At 38.7% G+C, this 18,027-nt stretch overlaps 1 protein-coding gene across 1 annotated transcript in view; it reads right to left on the bottom strand.

The window, feature by feature from the left end:
• Positions 1–18,027, bottom strand: part of MAP7D3 (MAP7 domain containing 3) — a 45,827-nt gene that overhangs the window by 12,793 nt on the left and 15,007 nt on the right. The window contains exons 3-10 of the mRNA XM_054839005.1: positions 17,845–17,925; positions 15,649–15,812; positions 12,263–12,377; positions 11,287–11,319; positions 6,237–6,338; positions 3,753–3,851; positions 3,252–3,350; positions 2,038–2,163 (exon numbers count right to left, since the gene is read on the bottom strand). Coding sequence (XP_054694980.1) covers positions 2,038–2,163; positions 3,252–3,350; positions 3,753–3,851; positions 6,237–6,338; positions 11,287–11,319; positions 12,263–12,377; positions 15,649–15,812; positions 17,845–17,925 — 819 coding nt within the window. The remainder of the gene's footprint in view (positions 1–2,037; positions 2,164–3,251; positions 3,351–3,752; positions 3,852–6,236; positions 6,339–11,286; positions 11,320–12,262; positions 12,378–15,648; positions 15,813–17,844; positions 17,926–18,027) is intronic.

Genomic DNA, 18,027 nt, shown 5'->3' with positions numbered 1-18,027 from the left:
GGAAAAAAAAAGAAGAGGGAGAAAGGAGAGAAAGAAAGATTGTTGTGTGTTAGAAACCATACAGAGAAACACCACAGGCAGCGCACATTGCAATCGGTCACGGACACAGACACCACCACCACACGATTAGTACTTTGGAAGCAACAGCACCAAGAATAAAACCATTTTGAAAGCAGCAGTCTGGAATAGATAAAAATAAAATGCTTTTCCAAATGACATCTAAATTTCCAATACACCAGTGTTACTTTAATTTTAGTCAAGCTGCATCTAATCACAAATACTTCAGTTTTAATGGCTTAGCATCTTTCTTTACAAGTTCTCCATGACAGGTTCAAATTTTAAGCGTGTTTCCCCCATATTCAAGGAGGAAATCTTTCTTCTTTTTAAAGAGCAGTTATAAAGCAGCATTACATTAGGAATCTGAGCATTACTTTATAAACTTTTCTTGTGAAATAAGCACTTGTGCAACATTATTTTACTCTACTTTCCCTCTCTGACTCCTTTATTACTATCTATGTGTGCCCTTTATCCACATTAGCAAAACAAAATAGGTGGTGTAAAAGAAACCCATCAAGAGAAAAAGGTCAACTGTTAAACTAAAATACCTTTCCTACCTGAAGTGTCATTCTCTTCACATATAAGATATTGAAAGAAATTGTATCTTCTAATTACTTTTTTCACTAACATAATAATAGATGGATAAGCATACATAGATGTAAAAATCTACTTCTGAAACTAGGTATTCGATTTTCCTATAGTCTGACTAAATTGTGACAGATGTCAGCACTTAATTTTGTAACTTTATGGAAAATACATTTTATTTTTATATTTACAGCATTTGTGCAAGGAGAACTGCATTCTGTTTGTGCATAGTTTGTGCTAAAGCACAGGTAATGTTTCTACTGACATGAAGCAAGTACTTATAAGTAAACTGATAAAAATGTAAAAGTTGCCTTTAATTCAGCAATAGTAAGTCACATGCTGTCAGTGACAGTGAAAAAGATGGTATTTCCCCACATGACATTAACTGAAATATTCATGGTAAAATAAAAGTGGCACATAGATAGGTGTGCAAAAATATGACTGCTGACTGCAAACCAAAAAAGTAAAAACTGATCATTACGCAGGGGGAGAACTGTAGAAATGTCACCACTACCAACAAGGACCAAGTGGCATTAAAAAAAAAAAAAAAAAAGATGGAAGAACATACTTAAGAGGAAACAAGCAGAACTGGAATGCAAGTTGTAAGGTAAGAGAGGAGAAAGGACTCCACATTGGTTCCAGATATGCATTTACTGGGCCATTCTTATAACCGATAACAATTGCAAGACATGTGGGAAGCAGCTAGGGCTTGCCCACGATACAGATTCCTGTGCTAGTACTAAGTTAGGCCACAGCATGGGCTTATCAGCTCAGTCTGGACAAATATGAATTTGCTTGAGCCAGCCAGGGTTTCTCTACAGTATCTTCTCATTCTAGTATGCCTCTACTACAATCAGCCTGAGGAAAGCCGGCTCAGGGCACCCTGCACTTAATAGTAAGATAACCCCTTTTTCATGTTCCTACAAGAGTTTCTCCCCCTAAAGAAATTTAGGCTTTGTACTTATTCCTTTCAGCCTCCTTTGAAATTATATATTTGTTTGGGTTTTTCCCCTTTCATTTCCTAGCACTGTTCTCTGACCAGTAAGTCTCAGATTCATTTGAGGGTACACCCAAATGCAGATCTCTGTCAGTTAAAAAAAAAACAACAAAGCACAAAATCCAAAACGAACACCAGCATCTGTTTCTCTGCAGAACAAGTAAACTGACACTGGAGTTTAAAAGCCAGTATTATTCTATGACTTTGTCAAATAAACATGCAACACTGCATATGAATTGGTTACTACTGACCAAAGACAATACTGGATAAGTAATATTATACATAATCATATATTAACTGTCTGATTCATACTGAAGTGTAACACAGTGACTATCATGTAAATTCTTGCTTGAAGAGCAACTGCATAAAACTTTCAGGCTTTGCTGCCCTCCTGTTACCTGAGGGATCTTGTCCATCAGCCGATAATGTAGCAGCACTTTTACTCCTAGCTAAGGAGGCCTGTGTGGGGGCGAGGAGGCGACTGATTACGCTACTGTCCAGAGGACTGAGCTGGGAGCGACGAGCTAAATGATGGGAACAAATCAAAAAGGATCCAACATGAAACCATATAATGAAAAAGACAAGCAGTACAAAGCAAAGGAAGACTGTGAGCATTGTTGCAAATCATAACTGTTTTGGAAGAAAAATACTGAAGTCATGGAGAGGGAAATCCCAACTAAAAGCACATAAGGGTTAAATGCTCCGATCTCTTATGTTGCATTTCTTGTCCTCAGCTTGCTTAATACTAATCATTTTAACGTGCAAAGACTGGCACGCATACAACAGAAATGAATGTTGAAGTCAGGCAAAGTATGAAAAGTCTTTGACCCAGCTCTTGCAGAGCTATGTTCTCTAGATTGTAGGAAAGGCTGTTCTGACATAATAAACAGAAGACTTCCAAGTCAAAGCGAATGGTTATCATCAGGCATCATTTGCACATACAAATTCACATGGACAGCACCCATCATCCTCCCATACAGGAAAGATTCTGAAGCAGAAGATAATTTCCACTGTTGGCAATAGCTCCTAAAAAGGAAAGTTTCAGAATTGTTAATTCAAAAGGAAAAAACATGCCAGAAAAGTTGCTAGTCTTCAGCTTTAGGAAGAGTTCCTAGAAAAGAGGTTATTTGTAACCAAGTGGGGAATACACAGACCACAAGAGACTGAAGTGAGAACAGGTTTCTTTCTTCATTTGCATGCACAAGGTTTAGGCCAGCAGCAGGAACAGAGAAATCACTTTTAATTTGAATAATGAGAGAGAGTTTAAAAAGCAAAGGTAAGATTTAACTAAGAAGTGAAGGTATCAGTGACATTTTTACTATATCTTACATTTAAAGCTACCAGCTTTCAAATATGTATCTCAAGCAGAGAGAGACTTTGCTATCTACTTACAGTGCCATTTAACAAAGTCCTTCTTACTTTGTTTCTTTTTTGTCCAAAGGGAGAAACTTAACCTTTACCATTTGCAATTTTATCTTTACCACTGGATAACTAAAAAGCCATGAAAAAGTCCTAAAAATTTAAGATCCAAGGAAACTAGTGAAAGTAAGCCTATCCAAACTTTACTATGAATGGCTCTAAAAAGAAATATTCAGCTTTATTAAACAACCACCTGGTTTTTCTTCCTTTTTCACTTTTTCTAGTTCTGGAGAGGACTGGGGTTTACTACTCATTCTATTCAAAGATGTGCTCCTCTTCTTTTCTGTTCCTCCTAGAGACCAAGCGTAAGGAAGATTATTTTTAACAAGATTTTATATATATGATTTTCTAAATTGCCATTCCCATGCTTTGCTTTTGCCAATCTGCTAAAACCACCGATCTATCATTATGAAGCACTATTTTCTCATGAGCTAAATTGTTTGGCTACCATTTGTCTACTCTCCCCCCACCCTTTCACTTTTCAGAGGAATAAAGCTGGTTTACAGACACAGTTACCCAATATCTGGTACTGCAATGTGCATAATGATATTTATGCCACAGTGCATAGACCGCATGCACAGCAGCGAAAGCCTGAGTAAAAACATTTATAATGAAACTGGGACATGGTTTAAAGTCAACTTCAAATATCCCATTTACTGCCTCCCACTTCTCAAAACAAACTGGTTTCTAGCACCTTTCTGTTCCACCTGCGAACCTTTGAGTGCTGACTGCTGAGAATGTAGAGGAACTTTGTTATTCAGTCTGTTTAATGAGGCACTTCTCTTTGTGGTACCTGGAAGTGAAAGCGCATGGATTAATTACGTTGAAAAGCCTAGAAGTCCCCTCCAACACCTGCCCCACTTCCCTAAGATACAGAAGAGTAATTAAGTCACTTTATAGGATGAATCCTTCAGAAGCAGGAAAACTGGATCAGGGAAGAATTACTCTATAAAAAGCATTATTTCTTATATTCCTGTATGTTACTGATCATAGCAGCAGAATGTCAGTCTCAACAGACTTCTTGTTTGATCTGCCAAGGCCATCCTCGTACGCCTTTTAAAATAAACAAATAATTTTAAAAGGCCATTGCTCACATTGTGTATGAGTAAGAGAATTAACACAGAACACAGCTGTTTAAATACTTCACTGATCCAGGGACAAGCATCTTCCTCTCATTTTCACATTCTGCACCTCCACCTTCCCAGGCACACAGGCACAGCAGAAGCAATCTGGTTAATTCTGCGACTGTATTTTCTGTTGTCTGAATTTAGCCATCTTTTACCCAACAGCCATTTCTTCTTGAGTGCCAGATCAAGAGCACAGAATCACTCCGACTTGTTGTGGTAATCTAAACCAGTCAGTCAGTCGACCTCTGCATCCTGACTGTGTGCATCAGTTGGAGTCCGGTCCAAATTTCTTGTATTTCAGGCCACCTGACAATTTTTCCTCCGAAGTGAACAAGGATTCACAAAGGATTTCAAGGTATGACAGTAAGTTTGAAAGCAATCCCAATTAGTTGATAATTAGTGACTTCCTTTGTTAGAGGCTTAATTTGTACTTTACAGCCCTGTTTCTGACTCATCCTCAGAGCTGAACCCTACAGACACATTATATATAAATATAATTTTAAATCACAAGCAGTCTCCAGTGACTCAGAGCCCCTGCAGCTATGCCACTATAGATATATCCACTGATTCCCCTACCAGGCCTACAGTGTACAAGTTTTCCTGCTGCATCACCTTCCAACATGAACCAGCAAAATCACTGTTAGCTGTGTCCATGTTAGGGATTCTTCTAGCACAGCTCGTTTGATCAAAGGTTACAGATTGACAGAACAATGCAGCATAGATCTAGTTGAACTTGTTTGTGTATTAAACAGCTCTTAGTTTATTAATGCTTTGCATAATTTTTGGGAAAAATCAACTTTTGGAATACAGGCAGGCTCATAGGAAACAATGGGAAGATTCCCCACAAGAAAATCTCAGGCTAAAACAAGTTGGTATGTGCTCATGCAAATAATTTTTATTTTTCTTAACAAGTAGCTTAGGACAATTCCTTGTGTTTCAATATCTGGGGTTTTTTATTTGGAGAAAGCAGATTGCCATGATTTACAGAATGTGTCGGGATGGGGCAGAGGGGAGAAGGCAGAGAGGAGTCTTACGTGTACAGGTTTACCAGAGAGTGGGAAAACCAGAGATCTATCTCATTCTCTACATCCCTGTTAAGACTAGTTGCATGGTGCACATTTTAAACGTGACACGCTGCAGTCAGGAGCTTCATCCACCCCAAAGGTGCAATTCAAAGTAAGACTGGAAGCCACAGAAATTGGTAGACAATCTCTAGAGTGCAAACATTCAGAAACCCTTAAAAAAATAAAATTAAAGAAATAGTTGGCTTCCAGGCCATTTCTATTCCTCAGGAGTCACTGGCACAGTAAGTAACCCAGAATGTTTGCAAGCAGTGGTGTGCACTAACAGTTTATGAAATTTATAATTTGAGTATCAGTATCAAGATTACACTAATTTATTGGGCTAGGAAATGGTGTCAGAGCCGCACGCTATGACTACAATCATGCTAGAATTCCAGGCCAAAACAAAACAATCTCCTCCCAAAAAACTCCCAGAGGTGTCAGGGTTTTTCATGCATCCTTCTCTATTTGGTTAAAGCAGAATTTTAATACTAAAAAGAAAGTGTGTGTCTATAGAGTACAGGACTGGCACAACAGAAAGATGTCACAACTAAGTTGATTTTTTCCTTCCCATAGGCAATCAAACGACTGAAGCTGTCTAACAGAACAAGCCAAACTTTATTTTTGTGCTATTTCCATTTTGCTGAAATTTTAGGGTTTAAGACATGCAAACCCGTAAAGATGATGTGAAATGATTTGTGAATCAATCATTCACCAAGATTTGACTTTAGTAAAACAATTACAGAAATAAAAAATAAAAAGCCAGCAATTTTTACCGTTACTCGTCTCCTCTAACAGAGATCACATCAACTGGGTCAAAGCCCTGAACAGTCAAGCTGGATTAAAAAACTGCATGAAATGCATTTGAGATCAAAATATGAAGTGAGTTACCCTGCAAGGGAGGAAGAGGAGTATCATACCACCTCCTGTCTCCTCCCGAAATACCAGGTAAGCAGTACACCTGCTACCACCAGACACACAAACACTTACTTCGATCAGAAGCATTTAAAAGCGCTGCAGATGATGACAACCGTTTATTCATGACAGTTTCTGTCTGTTTGAGGTTTGCTGTGGAGGTGGACCGCTTGCTGGCTGTGTAAAAAAGTGCTAACTTTAGAATTCATCTTCATACCTGAGGAAGAACCTTTCACACACTGCTGTGAGCTAACTTTGGAAGTGTTACATCCTGAAAGCTATTTCCAGTTTTGCTTAATGAGAAACAGAGATTTTTTTTTTCCCCTTTGAACAGACTTGATACAATTAGCACCAGTTGTAACCTGCACAGAAAAGGCATTTAGTTTTAGTGGAGTGATGCCAAAATTTTAGGCATATGTATGCAAACAGGTGATTTTTAAACCCTATGCTCCGAACATGTAAAGACAAAAGCTACTGAGGTTGTGTGCTGTTACCAGACTGGCAAAACAGAGAAAGTAACAACAAAATGTGAATAACAGTAATTTCTTTCTTCATTCCTTTCACACAGGTATGTCAAAACAGGTTTTCAATCACCAGTTAACAAAACCAAACCAAAACAAATACTTTTGGAGGGATAAAAGCAAGTCCTGAGGAAAGGCAAGAAAGCATTCCTATTTCAAATTACTTCCCAAGGACTGCTCTATTTTAGAAATTTCCAATTTTTTTCAAAAAGCTATTCCTTACATTCATGCTTCCTCTATCAGTCTTCTATCTCTTCTGAAAAAAACTGCCACAAGAAGCGTTTTTTTTGTATACATATACACACACACACATATATACACACTTAATTTCAAGTTTACCACAAGCCAGATAAATACCCGCTTTTTAATTTCAAATAATGTACTTTCAGGATGAACACTATTCCACAGCGTGAAAGCCTTGGAAAAGCATGTGGCTGTTGCTATGGAAACTCAATAAGCAGAAAACAGGAATGCACACAAAGTAGTGCAGACTAGCATAATAAACACAAGAAACTGTATACATCAAACACAGGTAATCAATTTTGCTGGCATACTGGACAGCAAAGATAATTAATGTGAACTCATTAGTGCATAAGTACCAAAGGAAAAAGCAGCACTACTCACCCAGGAAGCAGCATCTTTTCCCTTTGGCCAGCATGCTATAGCAGTGCCTTATAGCAAGAGCCAGGGCACAAGGATTCCTATGGACTGCCTCTGCATCGTACTTTTGACACATGTACCCAACCCAGGCGTCCTGAGCTAGGGGCCTCCCGCAAAACCAGATTTTGGAGCTGAAGCTATGAAAGGGGAAAGTTCTTGCCATTGTGAACAAGAGCAAGGTCCCCACAGGGTAAGAGGGAGAAAGGGGTAATCTACTGAATCTAGGTAAGAAATTAAGATCTGAGCTTAGTGGATACTTTCCCAACATAACAAAAACACAGAACAAAACAAAAAAGCATTTTATGAATGAAGCCTGAGTACTGGGATAACTAAAACAGCCTTGAGAGGTTTTATACATGAAAATCAGGAAACTCATTATTCATGTATTTGGGCATTTTCAAAGGGAAAGACTACCCTCTAGTGTCTACTCTTAAAAAGCAAGCCTGGCTCCTGCAAGTGTGCAAGTCAAAGGCCTTCAAACGTCGTGGAGGTGCTCCACACAAATTTCTCTTGGTTCAAATTAGCACTTGCATGAAATCTGACATTTGGTCTATCACCCACTAAAACCCAGAAGGCAGAAAATTAAATATTGCCTTGAGGAAAACTACAATGAGCAAAGCAATTCTTTTCCAGCATGTTTACAAGTTCTGGAGGTGGGCTGTGCAGTTCAGTAAAGACATAAAGGGATGAAACTTCTACTAGAAGATTCAAAAGAAAAAATGACAATCTATATATGACTGTTCAGACAAAAAAAACCCCAATATGGGTTTCTATTTTACAAGGAAACAGAGAGCAGTGGTGAGGGCATGAGCTAATAACCCAACTGATGCCTTGACTGAAAAAATCTAATTGGTGAAGGCTTTTCATACAGATAGTTGAGTTTTCGTTTTTCCCAGAAAATCTTAAGATTTTAAGAAGTCAATGCTTTTTTGATCAATACATTTGCAAATATATGATCAGACAGCTGCAGCTTTTTCCCTACCTCAACCGTAAGACAGCTTCTGCAAACCTGAAAGCTTTGGACAATTCACTAGGAAAAAAGCTTTAGAAGACAGACAAGATATTCTCAAGTAAGGTAGTCTGGTTATATGGGTAAGTTACTCTTTTGTATTTTGGGGGGAAAGTTAATTACTTACATTAAGGGATTCTAAATGCAAGAAACATATAGCATAGTCCCACACGATACCAAACGACTGTGTTGTTTTTAATGGAAAACAAAATGAAGCAGCAAAGCCAAATAAAGCATATGACTGCCACGCAGCAAGGCTTGCAATTGGGTAAGGAGCTGGGAAATAGAGTATCTTAAGAAAATCGTCATTAGAGAGAGCAGCTCTCAACCTAGCTTCTGAGTTTCACTGAGAGAGGGTGCTGGAGCACTGCCTGTCTGAGGCTGGATAAAATCAGGCTAAATAAAATAAGACTATTTATCTCTTGGTTCCTTACGAATTTTTACTAGGACAAGGAAGCTCTTTATTTAGAAAGGAGAGACTCTGGCAGCCCAATTTCTATTCTAATAGCACGTCTCCACTACAGATGCACCTGAACGTCTAGTTTTGCTCAGCAGTCATAACTAAACCTCCCTCATTTACAAGGACTCTGTCAAGGATGCTTTATCATACAGCCTTGCATTTCACTTGGCAGACCCACACCCCGCATGTTTCATCTTAGTACTGACAGCAATGTCATTAATGTAACATTTGACTCGGAGCTTTCATCAATTTTTAAATTTCAGGCCATCAGCGGGGTACTTGGTGTAGTCTCAATGAATCACATTCTGTACACAATGCAGAACGGCTGATGGTTGGTGAAATGTTCAATTACACGGGGTTTACTTTCCAGCGCACACTACCTTCATCACCCACAAATGCTGCTTTACCAGTCAATGTTCCTAAATATTACTGTCAACACAGCCAGTTCATGGAAGAACATGTCTGATTTTTTTTTTCCCCACAGCAATACAATAGAAAAGAAAGCCTTTAGTCCTAAAATAATGTAAAGACTATTTGAAATCTGTTTCCCCAATGGTTTTCATTTTAAGAAATGGAGCCTTTAATCCCAAATCTGCCACAGAAACTGATGGTAGAAAACTTGCTCTAAATGTGCTGTTAGAGAAGGTGCACTACTAGGCCACAATGACATAATGTAGCAGAGCTCATATGTAATTGTTGTCTTGCCAGCAATTATGCAAATATAAGGTGAAAGGGACCGAATAAAGACTTTTTTAGAAAGCTGTCTAGACTTTGGCATCCTACGTGGTCTGGGTAGATTTTAAATAACAATTAAGCAAGGAGCTTCCAGGAAGTTAAAAAGCTAAGGACGATCCTGAAATGGGAATAAATACAAGAAGCATGAATCCAATCATCATTCCACATTATTCAGCCCAGGTAAGACAGCTGTATGTTTGAAACCTCAACGTAAAGACGAACACAAATTTGAAACAGTGTGGATACACAAGTGTCAGTCAAACACTGCATTATCTGTTTATCTCCACAGTAATTTTTTTCAAAATTGGTGCCAGGTTATTCAAATTGATCAACAGTAGCTGAACCTATCTACTCCTCCTGTTGTTACTTTATGATGCATAAAGTACAGCTTAAATGCCTATTTTTACATCAGGAGCATGTTTGTTGGAAGACACTTTATTTTTAATATGCTTCAGCAGCACTGTGGTTCAAGTCTTCCTCCAGGACAGACAAGATTCTTTTCCTTGTATAAATGAGGAGACAGCAAAGGACATTATTTTATGCTTGTTATAAAGTTTAGCTTTAAAATTAGATAAGGTAGAAAAGAATAGAGGAGAAAAAAAATAGTGCTTTCCTAAACATTATAGACAAATGTGATTTCCTAGTTTCAAGGTTAAATGACATTTGGTAATGTGGAATACAGTAATTGGATTTATGTATGTATCCAAGGAACACTTGTTAAACAGGTAAAACAATCCAGTCGAACTGGCTAATTTTGGAGAAAATTAGGAATTCATACTGTGCAGAGAAAGGGAAGAGAGAAGTTAAATAAAATACACATGCTTCTGGTGTGTTGCCAGAATAAGCCACAGTAGTTAAATCACACTCAGCCAGACTTTCACTGCATTTTCAAGTCTCATATTGTAAGCATTACAAGACAGCTGTATTGAATTAGTAATGCTGTGAGCATGCACAGATTTTCAGAATTCAGATTTAGCTGGGTCTCAGCTGAGAGCTATCATCTTAAACTAGCTACAAGAAATAATTTTGCTTATTAAACATATAGCCTTGACAAATGTATCAGTGAGCCAAAGCATGTCTATGAATGCCTGGCTGTGCACTGGAAAGTGCCAGAATTCCAATTAAAACATATTTAATATATAGAATTATGTTTAGATAATTGGACAGATCTGATTTTGCAAAACCCTTCATGGAAAAAGTATCAAAATGCACAAAGGACCCATTGCCTTTCACAAAGTTTCAGCAAAATATAATTTCATTTTGCAAATATTACTTCAATTGCTGGTAAAACAAAGCAAAAAGAAAACAAACCTAACCATACCATGTACTCTTTGCAAATTAGGAAACAATGAAAGGGTTCAAAATTGCCCTTAAAAAAAAAAAAAAAAGATGCTTAGACTACTGAACTTACATTCAAATACATGGTACTAAGAATTTCTCTTTCCCTCCCCCATGCTGTATCCAGTCATCTTTAAAAACCCAAATGCACATAGCCTTTCCCTGAAAATTCCCTCAGGATGCCATGACTTAAGCTGTAGTTTAATCAGCTGGGAGGGACAGTTAAAAACATAGGGGACTGCTTTCTACTTAGGGATCACATTTGTTGCACAGCTGGCCAAGATCCAGGAAAAGATCTACAAGAAGATGGTTTTCCTCAGTTTCAAAGAAACAAAACCTCAAGTTTAAAAGGTTAGTAGTGAGTGTGAAACAACGGAAAAAGAACATTTTAGAAATCAATACCACCAGTTCCACCTTCATCTGCAGTCTGTTGTTCTGTAGAAGAAGAAGGTTTGTAAGCTAAGTCACAAGGTAAAATAGCAAACAATGCAAGTTAACAAAAAAAATAGGGAACCTGGGTATCATAAAGGTAATTTATATCAAAGCACTTTCAAACACTGAAAAGTCAACGCTCAAGCTGATAAAAGAAGATACTACTAAAACACACCCAGTACAATTCCACCAATTCAAAAGACAGGCTGAATTGAAGCAATTTTTATTTTATTCCTGGACAATAACTTAAGTTATTTATTGGTGGGGTCTTCCAGTTAGATAGTGCATGAAAATATCCCTTCCACTGCAATCCTTATTTGCTGGTCTGATTTCAGAATGTTTACAAGCAGAAACAGTTAATTGTGTGAAATAGGAAAACATCTGAGCTCAAATTAAAAAGAATGTTAAAATGCATTACCTACTAGAACAGAACCTATTATCTGAGGAGCTCGGACACTACCCACTGCATCTCCTTACCCATTACTGGTTGTTCAAATCATCAGTTAGCATTATATAACTCTAAGGGTGTGTTTAAAACATTTTAGATGTAATATTACAGTACAACTGTGGGGCTTTTTTTCTGTTTATCATTAGTCTTAGCACACCACTACATGCACTGCATTTGAAGGTTGCAGAATTATTTTAACATTATACATTACAGTTCCCCTTATCTGACGGTTGGGGGCTGGCAATGCAATGCTGCCAGGTGGTGTATTTCCCATGAGGCTTCTCTCTAGCTCTTCCCAAAGTCAAAAATAGCTTTAAGTCTGAGCAGCATTTCAGGGCAAGGACAGATAGGAATCTTTTCCCAAGAGCTACCCGTACATCCTGCTGGGACATCCAAGACAGGAAAGGATGCCCAGGTCCCTATGAACAGTGCTGCACCTGCCAGTGTTCACACATAATATTCAGTGATTTTAGCCATGCTAAGAAAGGTGCCACTTACCGGTTTTGCTCTCTGAATCTGGAGTTACAGACCCTCCCCACGACCATCTCTTCTGTCGTGTTTCCAGCCGCTGATTCCGTTCCAAGGTACGATGCATAAGTGCTTCATTTCGCTCCTATCATCAAACAACACCCCTATGAAGTTATGTAACTATAAAGCACAGCTACGACAGAAGACAAAATATATTTTTTTTTCCCCAGTATGATTTAAAGTCTGTTTTACCTATACTGCCTGACAACAAGCTTTTGTTACAAAAAATATCATCCAAAGAATGTTAAGGACAATTAATGGTTCAATGCACTGCAAACATGATTAGGTTGAGCTAAAGCACAGATAATCTATTCTACTCTTTACTTAAAATAGCCACCAAACAGATTTCCTATTCAGTAAACAGCGCTACTTATTTTCCAAATAGGGGTGAACCCCAAACTGAGCAAAAATAATTGCTTACCCTTTAAACTATTTATATTCTGAAGTTACTTCTAAAAATTCTCCTTTATAAAATACCATGTATAAGGTTATTTGTATTTTCAGAGAACTACACAAACACTGACCCAAATCTTAACAGATACTGGCATTAATAGAGATATGATGAAACCAGAAATAGCAAGACATGAAGGCAAATCTGCAAAAAAAGACTAACCAATTCCAGACCTCAGCAACAACCACTGCTGACTGGACAAAGAGGACTGAAAGAAGCTTTCTCTTTTGAGTAGTAACTGCTAATGTGGGAACTTTAGCTTTTGTGCATAAAGATGAACTGTAACCACACTAGACTGTTTCTTCTCAGTCAGGTTTCCATACATGTGTTGACAACAGATTTCTTTCTCTTCTGAAATAGTCTTATCCCAAGTGATCTTTTGAAGCAGTATTTACTGCTGATACATTGCAGTAAGATGCCAAGGGGACTCATTATACAACCATTTCTCCCTCTTGAGGACACAAGACTTTCACCTTCTTTCAACACCATTTCACAACACAAACTAAAAAAGTTACAGTGTATAATAGACACAGTAAACTTGGAAGGAAGGGAGGAAGGATTCCACTCACTGACAAAAGATAAAATTAGAAGTTTTTGTTTGAAATATAAAGCTTAGCTTCCCCTGTTAAAGAAACCTGAACTAGAGTTTACCCAAGGTGTCAAAGTACCCAGACATTATGTAATCTGTAGATGATATTTCAATGGAGGTATCTGCAGTGCGATAATTCTTCAAAGTTATAGTTAAAGACATAGGATTCACTTTACAAACAACAGAAAATCAATTATCAACTCAAGATATCAACATAGTAAGCTGCATAGCTGTAGAGAATAATTGAGTAACTGTGAGAGGACAGGTATCTCAACCCTAGCCATGGCAAGCTATCTTCAGGACTCTCCTCGGCAGAGAACCACTTCTTTTTCCACAGTATTTGCTATTGAGCTGCTGCTTCTACTTTATTTAAGGAAGATGATTAACTGAATGAGACTTGGCTGAAGTACCAAACAAGAATGTTGGAGACTATGTATTTTTTGATGCACTTCTATCTACTAAACTTACAATTGTATATGGTATCTTGCTGGCAAATACTGCCCTAAGATAGCTTAGCTTCTTTAAAAGTGATTATTTTCTAACGTCAGAGTACCAAAGTCAAGATCTGTTTTCGCTTTCTGGTGGAAAGCAAGGTTTACAGCTCAAGCATATGCTGTTTTCCCACCTGCCAGATTCTTCGTGTATAACTCTCTATGTACAAACTGCAAAGATGATTAGGGGACTGTATCATCTCTCGTATGAGGAAAGGCTGAGAGACCTGGGTCTGTTTAGCCTGGAGAAGAGAAGACTGAGAGGGGATCTCATCAATACTTACAAATATCTAAAGGGCAGGTGTCAAGAGGATCAGGCCAGACTCTCTTCAGTGCTGCCCAGTGACAGGACAAGGGGCAATGGGCACAAACTGGAACACAGGAAGTTCCATCTCAATATGAGGAAAAATGTCCTCGCTTTGAGGGTGACAGAGCTCTGGAACAGGCTGGCCAGGGAGGTTGTGGAGTCTCCTTCTCTGGAGATATTTAAAATCTGCCTGGACACAGTCCTGTGCAACCTGCTCCAGGTGATCCTGCTTTAGCAGCAGGATTGGACTAGATGATCTCCAGAGTCCCTTCCAACCCCTGTGATTCTGTGATCTTCCTCCAGGGAACGAGTAAAAGACAAGGTTAACACCAATCGCTCATTGGCTATTCCTTATCTTCCTTGATTATTCACCTTGCTGGCCACTTAAAACATATCCACCATCCTCAAAATTACATGAATAAATGTACTTAGGGATAAAACCTCTTGAATCACGAGGGATGCTTTTTGCTTAAAGTAGTTGTTTAAAGACATGATACTGTGCTGGACTGCAGTCAAGGCCCACCCAAACATTTCTGCTTGTTCTCCAGCAATGTAAACTATTCCATGAAGTTCAAATGGAATATCAATCTGAACACACCCAGAAGCCAATTACAGATAACCAGACATCAGTGTAGAACAGTGCCAGTCAAAAAGGGTAAAAAAAGATGTATTGCTAGAACAATGTAACAATGGCTGTACTCCAAGGGAACAGCCAGCTAGGCTTACAGGCTCTTCATCAATGATTCACAGCAAGTTCTCACAACTACCTTATGAAAGCACACGTGCGTGTCATGCCTTTAGTGCTGACACCCTGGAAATGAACCTTTTCAGAACTTGCATCACATTTAATACGCACTAGCAGACCTACTCTTCAAAAGGCATGGCATAACTTCATGTATTTCTACTTTTGGCTTCTATCAATTTGCAAGGAGTTCTGCAACTCAACTACTGCTCTGCTGGTCCACGTGCAGTCAAAGCAAAGGCAAAGAGTCAAGTAAGAACAGTCAAAATACAGTTCAAAGCAGCAAACGGTAACTACACAGATAACATTATCAACTGCTCAACATATTGTAACAAACTGTAATTTCGAAGAACTGAAAGAATGTGAGCTTCCTGGGCCACAGTGGGGCTCCCAGGAAGCAAGGCAAAGAATTAAGAAAAGTCTAAGACCTCTCACCCACGATGGTTTACAAACAAATCTACAAAGTGCACCAAAAGGAATCTGGAAATCTAGGAATATGGGGTGGGGTTATTGCTCATGTGAAAAATAACCAGTGGCCAAACAGCATCCACAGGTCCTGAAATCCTGAGTGCCTTGGGTATAGCTAAAGCTAGGCCTAGGATGGGGAAGGAGGACATGTGTCTATATACCCCACTGTACAGACGTGGAAAATATTTTTATGTTCTAATACATTCACCGTTTCCGTAACTTTTTATTTTACACCACTCCAGAGCACGGTAACGCAGGAAAACAATATAGAAGTTTCTTTAAAACTATAGACCTTTGACACGTAGTACCTTTTCCTCCTCTATTTTTTGTTTTCTCTTTTCTTCTACTGCTGCCCTCCGTTGTTCCTCCTTCTGCTTCTGTTCTTTTAGCTTTCGCTGCCTTTCTTCTAACTGTTTTTCATACTGGAGTTTTGCTTTTCTCTCCTTTTCAAGGATTTGTGTCTCTTTGGCAGCTGTAAATTTTTAAGAAAAAGTTAAAATCAAACTTAACTATTCATTGATACTACAATGCAACTTACAGGCAAGAGACTACCAAGCAAAATTATCATCACTTAAAGCTAAAACAGTGTCCTGGTTTTGACTGGGATAGAGTTAATTTTCTTCCTAGTGGCTGGTACAGTGCTGTGCTTTGGATTTAGGATGAGAATGATGTTGATAACGCACTGATGTTTTGGTTGCTGCTGAGCAGTGTTTACGCTAAGTCAAGGACTTTTCAGCTTCTAATACTGCCCTGACAGCGAGGAGGCTGGGGGTGCACAAGAAGCTGGGAGGCACACAGCCAGCACAGCTGACCCTAACTGGCCAAAGGGATATTCCATACGATATGATGTCATGCTCAGCATGTAAACTGGGGGCAGTAAGGGGGGGTGGCTGCTGCTCAGGGACTGCCTGGGCATCGGTCAGCAGGTGGTAAGCAATTGTTTTTCATCTGCATTGCTTGTTTTTCTTGGGTTTTATTCCTCTTTTTGTTATTTTCCTTTTAATTACAATTTATTATATTATTATGTTTTATTTTATTTCAATTATTAAACTGTTCGTATCTCAACCCATGACTTTTCTCCCTTTTACCCTTCTGATTCTCTCCCTCACCCCACTGGGGCAGGGCGGGGGGTGAGCGAGCGGCTGGGTGGTGCTCAGTTGCCAGCTGGGGTTAAACCACGACAAACATACAGCAAGATTAGCCTGCAGTGCTGGATGACACTGTGCATGATGACAGAGTCATCTTTAATTCTGTCCCCAGAAATTAGAACCTTCCCTGCCATTAGACTTTACTGTCTAGACAGGAATGTCAGGATATGCACATACCCTATGTTAAACATATACCTCTCTTGCCATCATAATAGTGAAGTCTTAATAAGTAAGTAGTAAGTTGAGTATCAAAAGGTGGAATTTTCTGTTGTGATTTTAATTTTTTTTTAGAACAAGATATAATGAGAAGATTTAAAGCACCAAGTGACAAGATGGGAAAAGCCCAGAGTTACTGCATCCAAATTCAAAATAGTTATGTCACTATTCTCCGTTGCCTCCACCTAGGAAAAGCTGTGTGCAGTTTAACAGGAAGCTTCAAGTCCTGTGACAAAAAGCTAGTGGTTGAATACACAGCGGAAGTATTTTCTGTGGCTAGACAGATGAAATGAACTGAGAGACCAGATAATTACACCAACAATGCACAGGCAGTATCAACATACAAGGCCTCCAAAATACTTCTGAACATATATGCATCCTAGTCCTATCCTCTCTCCACATTACGACAGCACGATGATTCTCGTCGCTGTGTGTCTTTGTTTTTATGTTAAGAAACAAACATACAGGCCAGAGACACACCACTCCTCGCAAGCTGGGAGACCAAGAACCAGGACTTCAGGGCATACTGCAAGTACTGCAAGCCTTTCGTCTCTTGCAGCACATACGTGCACTGATTCACATCACAACCAGCATAAAGCTGGGCAAGAGTTTTATGCTCTTCTCTAGGTCTCTGATTCTTTGCTAAGATAAAGAAAATACTGCTGACACTTCAATTCAGGAATCATTTCAGTGTGCTAGGAAACAAGGGAAGCAGTGTTCAAGGCAATCAAGCCATTCAACTAGCTAAATCTTTTTTTGTTTTCTCTGAATAAGCATTCCCCAAACCTCAGTCTTCAGGGCTACAGGAAGCAGTTCTAAGCTGAAAGTTTTATTTTCAGAAGTGTTGTTGTTAAGGTTTACAATAAGAAATTGGCTAAATTTGCTTGGTGGTCACTAAGAAATGGAAGGTGAGAAGTGACATACAGCTTCAAGAAGCTAAAAATCTCTGGAGTGTTCTCCTCTCAAATCTAATACTTCTCCTTTCAGGTTCACAGGTGGTCACTGATGCAAGACCAAGAGCTGGGGACAAGAGACAAGGTCTGCAAGCTGAAAAAAGTGACTGAACAAGAAGTAAGAGAATATGGTATTCTTATCACAAACATTTTAGGAAATTATATTTTAAATGAAACACCAAAATACCATGTTGCTTTTCCCGTTCTTCTCTACGCTCCCTAGCCAGTCTTTGTCTGTCTTCTGTTCTTAGTGTGGAACCATCTATCACTGTCAAAAGAAAAATTGAAGACACATAATTGTCAGTTATTTTGAACATTCAAATTTAAATAAAAAAGTCAAAAGTCTTTACTATCAAAAGGATAATGGAAC

Source organism: Grus americana, chromosome 12, assembly GCF_028858705.1.
Source record: "Grus americana isolate bGruAme1 chromosome 12, bGruAme1.mat, whole genome shotgun sequence".
NCBI classification, from domain to species: domain Eukaryota; kingdom Metazoa; phylum Chordata; class Aves; order Gruiformes; family Gruidae; genus Grus; species Grus americana.
The sequence above is the reverse complement of the archived record's forward strand: the minus strand, read 5'-3'. Positions and strand labels throughout refer to the sequence as shown.